Source organism: Eufriesea mexicana, unplaced genomic scaffold (assembly GCF_001483705.2).
Source record: "Eufriesea mexicana isolate 0111107269 unplaced genomic scaffold, ASM148370v2 scaffold5767, whole genome shotgun sequence".
Lineage (NCBI taxonomy): Eukaryota > Metazoa > Arthropoda > Insecta > Hymenoptera > Apidae > Eufriesea > Eufriesea mexicana.
Window position 1 is genome coordinate 770,415 of NW_016913695.1, and position 9,938 is coordinate 780,352.

The 9,938-nt window shown below is 31.8% G+C and overlaps 1 protein-coding gene across 6 annotated transcripts; it reads right to left on the reverse strand.

The window, feature by feature from the left end:
- Positions 1 to 547: 547 nt before the first annotated feature.
- LOC108552254 (fatty-acid amide hydrolase 2-B) lies at positions 548 to 9,714 on the reverse strand. Of its 6 annotated transcripts, none has more exons than XM_017906699.1 (10): positions 9,347 to 9,714; positions 3,992 to 4,168; positions 3,542 to 3,761; positions 2,209 to 2,426; positions 1,893 to 2,004; positions 1,402 to 1,700; positions 1,205 to 1,300; positions 966 to 1,127; positions 705 to 887; positions 548 to 637 (listed from the first exon to the last, which is right to left on the reverse strand). In XM_017906699.1, exons 2-10 carry the CDS (start codon positions 4,157 to 4,159, stop codon positions 548 to 550), a joined length of 1,548 nt encoding a protein of 515 aa, XP_017762188.1. In that variant the 5' UTR covers positions 4,160 to 4,168; positions 9,347 to 9,714. The 6 variants fall into 6 exon arrangements, with proteins under 6 accessions (XP_017762188.1, XP_017762186.1, XP_017762187.1 ...); XM_017906697.1 differs by having other exon boundaries at positions 9,188 to 9,714; XM_017906698.1 differs by having other exon boundaries at positions 9,243 to 9,713.
- Between the last annotated feature and the right edge of the window lie 224 nt (positions 9,715 to 9,938).

The following is a 9,938-nucleotide window of genomic DNA, read 5'->3' on the forward strand; positions in this document are numbered from 1 at the left end:
CGCGATAAATTTAATTATTTAGTATTCAAGATCACTATAAAATCATATTGCAAATTTTATAATTAAAAAGCAGTTATTCTTAGAAAAAATAAATATTTCATTAAATTTGAATCTGTTCTCTTTTTCTGGAGAAAAATAATGTGTCTATATACTTGGTGAAATTAATTTATGGTATTAAGGTTTATTGTAAAACGATGAACATTTAGTATATAAAAACCCTTTATATTTTACAATAAAGAAGCCGTTATGATTTCTTTGATTAATATAAAGCTTCGTTGAACAAATTATTTTCGATTATGTATAAATAATTTTACTTATTTACAAGGTATATTATTGCACATTTAGCGTGAACTGTACGTACGTCTTTTTGGTGGATATAAAAAAACGTCAACAAAAAAAAGCATGTACTAATGAAGTATACTTCTAAATAAATAACACTCGCTCCAGTTCTGTTTTCGGGTTAACGTAACATTGTTCACAGTCTCTAATAATGATGTTTGCTAACAAAGTATTCATAACATGCAAGTAATATCATTGAAATTAAATCCTAACTAGGAGGTACCCAGCCACCAAATTCTTTTTCCAATTCTTTAGCAACTGCTAAACAAATATGATCTTGATAAGATGCAGATATTACCTGAAATACAATAAAACATATTAGAAAAATTGGATTTTAATGAGCAGTTACTGAAATTATGAGATACCTGAAGTCCAATTGGTAATCCATTCTTATTCAAACCCATTGGTACATGTGTTGATGGTAAATACATATAATTAGCAAATGAACAATAAATGTTGTACGGAAATTCAAAAAACATCATTGAGCGAAACGGTGCTTCATGTGGAAAGGTAGGGCATATTAATATTCCATTATCTTTTAATGCATTCTGTAAATGATAAGAGAAGTTTGAAGATTCATTCGATATAAGTATATAAATGATATCGAAATAAATTGCCAATCGTACATTTATTATTTTAGAACATTCGTTCTTGATTTTTATGTAGTCTTCTGTTTTTGAAGATGAAATAAAATTTATTTCTAAAATCATATGTATAAAAGCAAGTGATGGTGTATACTTTGATAATCCCACTACTGACTTTGCAAATTCAAAATATACATTTCTATCCTGTGTAGAGAGAAAATTTATATGTAGCTTGCAAATTAAAAATTTGAAATATAAAAATCATGTTTAATTGTTAATACCTGCTCGTCCATAAAGTCTGTCTGATGAAACATATCAATATTATTGAATAGGGATATCAATATGGGCAACATATCAGTTAACCAATATTGCGGCATCTAAAACGCAATATTTTAAATTTAAATTCAATTTTAAATATTGAAATTTCCAAATTAAAAAATCTTTCATTCATTGATCTAAATTACAGTAAAATTATTACTTTTTCCACACGAGCACCTTTATCTGATAGATATTGTGTAGCTTTATAAATTATCTGCTTAACATCCGATGAAGTTGCTCTTATGCCACAAAACGTACTGACATTATTCGCGTAAAAAACTCTTAGATTGCGTATATCGACAGGTTTGTCCAACTGCAATGGTCTTTCACATTTAGAGTTTAACACTTTCATAGCCAAGTAAAGATCATCCACGTATCTTGCTAATGGTCCAAGCACTAGCATTTTTTGGAAAATTGGATTGTTCGAGATAGGAAAGTGTCCATCAATAGGAACAATATCTATACAAAAATAGTCATATATATATATGATATATGTGATTATTTTATTACCTATATAGTATTACATACATATTTGTAATATTGGATAAATAGCAAATATATTGATGAAAATTAATTACAAGTTATTCAAATTATTGAATCAATAAGTATCTATTATAGCCATTAAAAATTTATGAATTTTGAACATAATACCTGCAGTAGGTTTATGACCAAAAATGCCAGTACAGAAAGCTGGTACTCTTATGGAACCTAACATATCCGAGCCAAGTCCAAGGATTGATGCTCCAGAACTAATTAATGCGGACTTAAATGAAAAAAAAAAAAATGATACAAACGTAAAAATATTATTTCCAATAATAATGTACAAATGTTTTGTGTTTAAATAAGAAATACTTTTATATTTCTTATAATTTACAAACAAAAGTTTATGTTCTCGCTTTGAACAAAGTTGAAAGTAAAAGCTTAAAATTACTAGGAAGGTATAAACTATATAAATTGAATCATTTACCTCACCCCCCGAAGATCCTCCTGCTGTTTTTCTTCTGTCATACGGATTTTTTGTAGCACCAAATAGAAAATTATATGAATTAAGTGCTGAACACAATTCAGAAGTGTTACTGACTAGCAAAGGAATAGCTCCAGCACGTTTCAATAATTCAACTGCGTTTCCATCTTCTGTAGCCTTTATTCCCTTTCTAAATAGGGAACCTCCGGTATAACTCATCGCTATTTGCAAAAAGAGGAAAATGTTAATATTTTTGAAATACAAAATTCTTAATGCATTATAATATTTCCATTATTAAAATAAACTTCATTCATTCAATCATCCGTTTAATTAAAATAATTATCATGTAATCTTATGTAGCTCTTTCAATAATTATATAATTTTATTATACCATGTTTGCAAAAATTGATGATTTTAAATATACTTCTTTTTCTTTGTTCCATTCAACATTTTATTTACCTGAGAATAGAATGAAATTTTAGTTCAAGTCATTTTACTTATTTTTTTACAGTTCCTGGAGTGACTTATGGGTGTATGTTTCTTAAAGGAACAAGACAGTTTGAAGTTAAAAAAAAAAAGTCTTTAGTTTGTTTTAAATAGTAGTCTTAAAAGTAATATACGGAAGGTATGCGGAAGGTCCCAGCCTTTAAAACAAACTATTTTTGCATGTAAGCATTATAAAATCGATTTGCGATTTTGCGTACCGTAATGCATCAGCACACGCATAACGACTTGACCTGACAATCTATCAGCATCCGATTCTAAACAACAATCTTTCTTGAAACAGTATTATCGATGACCTTCTGACATTTTCTGACCTTCCTCTTAGCCTACTTTGTAACGAAATATCATGAATATCAGATTTTAGTAGATAATATTACACTATCTTAACGTTACGATATATTCTTTAAATCGAAAATAATATTCCAATAATGTATAAAATAAATACGTTAAATAATAACAATCTAACAATTTTATTATGCTTAAATCTTCTTACTTTTCATATACACACACTTACTATTCGATATATGTGTATATACATTAACGTTCTTCTTCCTTAACGTAATTTTTAACAATTAAATATTGGTCTAAATTATAAGCTTCATATTTGTATCCTTCAAATCTAAGGACAATCATATTTCATTTTGCTTACGACATCTGAAGGAATTTTCTTGTTCATAAAGAATCCTTTATAAAGAATCCTTTATAAAGAAACTAGTAATGTATAATATATCAAGACAGCGTTGAACATTACTAAATGATCTTAATTTCAAAAAAAAGTATTCATAATGCATGTCTCAACGAAGTTTCTTAATACTTCGGAAGGATCGTTTACCTTTAAGAGAGCAACTCTCTTTGATGCTGATCGGTACTCCATAAAGTGGTTTCTCTATGCTCAGTGTTGCAGCGGTAACTTTTCCGTTCTTTAACTTCTCGTCACATATTTTTGCTTCATTTAGCGCTTCCTCGAACCGGTTCTCTACTACTGCGTTTATGAAAAGATTTACTTCATTTATACGGTCGATATATGCTTCCACTACTGTTTGGCTGGAAAGCTATTCACAATTGAAAGAGGTTAAAAATTTTGGCTATATGAAACCTGATGAAATTGAATTAAAAAGAGTCAGGTTAAAAGTTGATAAAAGATTTTTACTTTTGAAGAAAATGAAATGTAAATGTTTCCTAATGTGTTAGTAAAGAATATGTAGAAAACAGTAATGTTGAAGTTAAATGATGAAGCATGTACATAGATAGCAAGAATGAAACTATTTAGTGGGCTGCTTACGTCACCGTTCCTGATCTTCTCTGCTAACGCACTTGCGCTTAACTTTAATAGAGAATTTTTAATTGGAGGTATACTTCGTTTCCTCCAGTTTACAAGGACGAGTAAGTGTTTGACGATGAAGCCTACCAGCAGTAGGAGCACTATTAGAAAACTCACCAGTATTTCCATAACTTTTTCCTGTAATAGGAAATGCTTTAATATTGATTTCATTCGAAATTGATCTTAATTTATTTAATTTTAACATTTAACGTAAAATGATCCTTTAGAATTTCTAATTTGCAAATATATTTAAAAATTCTCAATTTATAAAGGTATTATTAACAAATTTGTTGCTACATACATCATTACTTCCTAGGATTTGCCTCGTAATTAATAACGAATATTCGTCATATATCGATATGTATAATATATTGGAACGAATATAGCATTATCTATAAATGGTGCGCATTAGCTCCCGAGTGAGACACGATGTGTTTTTGATATAAAAAGTATCAAAACATATTGCTTTGTCTTAATTCTTATTTTATTTAATTGGAGGCAATAGTTTCTACATATGTATTGTTTCTCTATAGATTCTTCACTGGCAACGAAAGGGTTAAGAATAGTTACCATGTGTAATAACAGATATTGAAACACGTATGAACATCTTGCATAAAATTGCGAGACTTTCCAATCCACCAACACACCTTTAACAATTCTTAATGCACAAACACATCTCTGGAAGTAGCGATATACGAAGGTAACATCGTATCAGCAGAGGAATCCGCGCAATCGTACTCAGGCGAAACATAAAGGGAGCGTGAAGAAAGCGTAGCGGTAAGGAGAACGTTGGTTACAGAGAGTTCACATTTTGCGTGTTCTCAACCGATGTCGTTGAGATTCTGTTATTACCACTCATTAATCGACTTGGTGTGCGTTCTCTATTGCCTGGTTCATGTTACGAAATCGCGAGGTTTCTTTGTTATCCTGAGTTTGTTGTATTTCGTCCGCGTAGAAAACTAAATATATCATTTTCCAAATGATTGCACCCAGCCATTTAAGTGGAATGAAACAACTTGAGTCAAGTGAGATACCTGACCATTTGAACCGGATAAATTAAGAGTATTTATCATTCGATGCAAATGAGTCAAATTTCTTTACCATTCGATTTGAATGAACTGCAACTCTGCTACTCGATTGGAACAAACGGAAACTACTTGCCACTCAATTCGAATTTTTTGTCCATTCGATTCAATCACACTAAAACCCGATTCAAGTATAACTGTCTAGTTGTAATGTAATCACAAATAATAAGGAATGATCTCACGTATTAACCCTCGTGATTGTAAAGCGAATATAGTTTCGTGGATGGCGCGTTAACTTTGAGACTTGGTAGTTGTTGTTCGATGTGTGTGGTAGAAATTAGTGTAGTAGGGGCGAGTGTGGGAGAGGAGAAAGGGAAAGGAAATTGATGATCCTTGGAGCAAGTGTTATGGAATAGTTGGATATTGTGATTTCTAATTCAAATGTCGGTAAATAGTACAAGATTACGGTCGTAAAGTAATGTCGATAACTAGAAATTAACGAGGTATAGATGTCCTTCCATAAAGATTCTGAAATTATCGTATTATCTCAAATTTCGTTGTACTGCAGTTCTTTGAAATTTTGTTTTATCGTGACAGTAACAAATATATATATATAATGAATTTGTTTTTCCTTTTCTTGCATTTTCATTTTTAATTGTCTAATTTTTTAATATGTCTTTTATTTATACATTTAGAGTTTGCATGCTGATAACACGATATAGGTGCCATCTTCAATTTAATTTCGTATCACGATTCGTGAAATCGGAACGTTGGTTTTCGCCGTCGCTGAAGGTCTATTACTTGTTCGTGCATCGACGATTAACTGGCAATTTATACTGGATAGAATCTTTAGCAATTACGTGTCAAAACTTTAAAGTATAGTGTTCCAAAATCTAAGCCGGTATGGATTATTATTACCTGTAGCTTTTCTGTGTTTTAGTTAATAACTGTCAATTATAAAATGTGTAAAAATGTTAGAACTAAGCGTGCCATATAACGGTTATGTACTTACAAACGCGTTGCAAAAATTGGATTCGATAGTCACAAAAGGTGAAAGAGTCAGAAAGAAATTTGAAAGCAAACACGAGGTAAGGACTGGTACGATTGAATTTAGTTCTATCTTCTAACCATACAAACAACTCGGAACTAGGATTGCCCTGTAAGGAAGCAACGCGTGCATTTATGTGGCGAAAGGATACGTTCAACGTGAATTCCAGAATACTTGCAACATTTCTCGTAAATGGAAGTTTACACTTTCCTTTGAAAACGAAAGGAGAAAAAGAACCAGAGAGACGGGAAGAAAAAGAACGTGATAAGAAATATCGATTTACAAAGTTCAGATACATTTGAACTTGAATTTTAATCTTCGATTTTTAATAGCTAAATTATATTTTTCAGATTTGAATAAAAATTCCGGCATTTAAATTTATATCTGAAACTCAAGTATTCAGATTGAGGTTCAAATATTTAATACCTAAACCTGAATTTCTCAATGGTATTTCGTGAAATAAATAGAAGAATTCGTATCAATTGTCCTTCTCGTGACAAAGTTTTTGGTAATATACATATAACTTTGATGAATACATACATCCTGCTCGATGATAATGTTTGGTCAGTCAAATGTAACTCTGATAATTACGTATATGCTCAGAATATCAATCACTTTCAAGTGCAATATTTCTTTGCTTATCATCGTGCTGAGTTAAGAAAACAAATTAAATCTGCTATTTAGCTTTTAATTCTTATTAATTCTTATGGACGTAAGATTTAATTTACAATGGAACTGAGAAAATGTTCAATTTTAAAAATAATCATTTTAAATTCCAATTTGAATATTCTTTAAAAAAGTAAAGAAAAAAACAGAAAATGACACTTGAAATACTTTAAATTAACATTAATCCGATCGAATTTCCATTTAAGATTCCAAAAAACTCAGCCGAAGGCAACCGATTAATTTCTGTGGTAAAGTTTTTGTTGTATTACGTACTGAGGTAATTTGTTCACCTGTTACATCAAAACGAGAGAATATTTCGTAGAAAAATATTGATTCGAAGGAATCGTTGCATTTAAACCAAGAATGTAAATGTTAGAAATAATATTGTATTTCTCATACGAATCTCAGTTCCTATTTATTTGAGCTACTTATCATTCAGATTTGAAAATTATGTAAAGAAAACACTCATTTAGAAGGATGTATCGCGATTCCGACGAGTTAATTTCAGTCGAAGAATCTTGAAATAGTGTTCCTAAATAAATTATTCCTAGCGTATTTTCTTACTTTTATCCTGTTTCAGACTCGCATCGTTTATTCTGTACGTTCAAGAGTGGACATTCTAAATAAAAAGTCACTGTAATAACCTTTTGTTAATATTCATGGAATGAAACGGAAAATTTTTCAGTTGAACCGGCTCGGGATAAGGAAATTCTGTTTCCACGTCAACTGAATGTAGGAGAAAGTTCGATGAAGCATGTTCCTCAAGGTAATTAACGTTCGTGTGTAGTTACCCTAATCAGATTTTCAGATGTAACCGAATGAGTAAACTGTTCATCGCGTTATGAGAATGCAGAAATTCAAATTACCTATGTTACTTAAATAATCAATAGCCTCAGGTAGAATATCGATAACCATGATTTTTACATAATCTATCGTGTGTCAAACATCCTATCTAATTTCTAGTTTTAAAAAATACGTTTCATTTATGATTTCTTATCTATATATCCCTTTAAAATTTCTATATTATCCATGACTCTTCATAGTGTAATTTAATTGAATATTATATTTGTTCACTGTTGTGAGAAGCAGAAATATTGCAATCGACCTTTAAACTTGAAAATATATTTGATGGTAAAGTTTGTATAAACATTGTATTCTTTACGAAATTTGTTTTACAATTTAAACCAACAAATTTATTTTTCCAACGTTTTCGTTCACAGGTATCAAAAATGAAGAAAAATATGAACGTGCTTAACAATGTACTAACTTTCTTATCTAAACACGTTTCGTACAAATGGATATTTATTCAATCAATGGTTTTTGCATTTATTATCTCGTCTTTTGCGTTACTTGCTTAATCATTGTTTACGAGTAATTACGGAATGTAAAGAATTACGTAACACATACGAATCATTTGATACCTTTGAACGGTAGTCATTCTCCAATATATATGTAGGAATTTTAGCACCTCGGTCCTCGATTCGGTCCTCCGTCGTTTTCCGTCATGTCCTGTACGTTTCCGTGAATTCCGATATTAGCTTGCTCTTAAAATTTTGCCATGACCCACCCCAGCTTGCATAACTAATGAATAATTTTACAGCTCCGCACCGTCATGTCCTGTACGTTTCCGTGAATTCCGATATTAGCTTCCTCTTAAAATTTTGCCATGACCCACCCCAGCTTGCATAACTAATGAATAATTTTACAGCTCCGCGAAGTAGCCTTTTGGATGCCCTTTGCGTCGCACTAATTGAACTTCGCGAAACTCAACTTAAACTTCTATTTACTCGTGTTTGCCTATCTTATCTCGGCGAAGAAGTTTTAGGGATATGTTTTAATTGGCGAAATACAAGGAATAAAGATGTTATTTAATTCCAATATATTTTATTTATAAGCTAAAGCGACTTGAGAGTAAAGTACGACTAAAAGATTAGCCTAATAACACAACTCACATTCTCACGTCAATTCTTCGAACTTCATAAAAACTGTCATCGACTCCACTTTCTTTCAAATCTCGTGTATATGTCTCACTAACAGGACTGTCCTAGGACAGCCCTTGCACCTTCATTTAAACCTTACACTCTGTCTTCTTTCATACTCAAGCTTTCTTTCTCAATCACGCATTTCCCATATCCTCGCTCTCGGTGGGTCACGTACTTTAAACATTCAGGCGCCTTTCGCTCTTCACTTGCATTCCATACAGTCATAAATATCATTTTCATTAGATCCTTGCACGCGGTTACTCGTTCTTTTACGCGCACTTCAGACGTCCCTCCAAACATTCGATCTGAACCCTACGTTGCTGTTTATTACCCATCACAGGCCCAAGCGTTCCTTCGCGGTCACTCTCAATCCTCACAACTCTCACTTCCTACATATATTTGCGAAATTAATATTCCAAAGAATTGTCGGTTTGACCTTATGTTTTCTCTTTTTTTAGCTCTTTGTAGAGGAAGAAATCTGTGAAGAATACCCAATTTTCGATGAACACTCTACTGAAGCACAAATAAAATGCAATGGAACTTCTTTAATACACATATAATATTTATTATACAAATAACTAAACAATTTTTGTACACTTTTGGATGTAGCACATCTCCGATCAATGATTCGATCGAATTGACCACGATGATGATCACAACTGGTACTGGTCAGTTCCTTTTGCCTGCGGCCGCTTAAACGTTACTGAGCCGTGCGGTGCAATATTGTCCACAATCGTGAGGAACATGCTCTCGGGGGTGGTTGCTTCTCGCACCGTCACTTCCTGCGATTGGACACAGATTGGCACAGATCGAGCGAATGGTTGCGGATGAATGGTCAAAAGAAATGACTAATTTATACAATTTACGCATATTTACGTAATTTGTACAGTTTATTTCCTTATTGAATATATCTGCGAGAGCAAAGTTGTGATCTGTTAGATTCTTTGCAGCACATTAATTCTTGGGATACTAGATAATCTATAGGAAGTTGGAGTTGCTTTACTGATAAGCTCTGCGTTGAAAGAACTATTTTTCCACGCCATAAACGTACCATAAATGCCAAGATATTTTAAAACGAAAAATTTGCTTTTAAAATGTTGGGTATCTCTTGAGATACATTAATTATATGAATCTAACGTATTCAGTGGGAAACTGATTTCTTTAATGTTAGAGTATGTTGGACAAAA

Excerpts from the sequence above, each read along its gene's own strand:
- LOC108552254 (XM_017906699.1), bottom strand. The coding sequence starts at position 4,159 with ATGGAAATACTGGTGAGTTTTCTAATAGTGCTCCTACTGCTGGTAGGC. Across the intron at positions 888-965 it reads AATGTTCTAAAATAATAAAT|AATGCATTAAAAGATAATGG; the intron begins GTACGATTGGCA and ends TATCATTTACAG. Across the intron at positions 638-704 it reads GATTACCAATTGGACTTCAG|GTAATATCTGCATCTTATCA; the intron begins GTATCTCATAAT and ends ATTGTATTTCAG.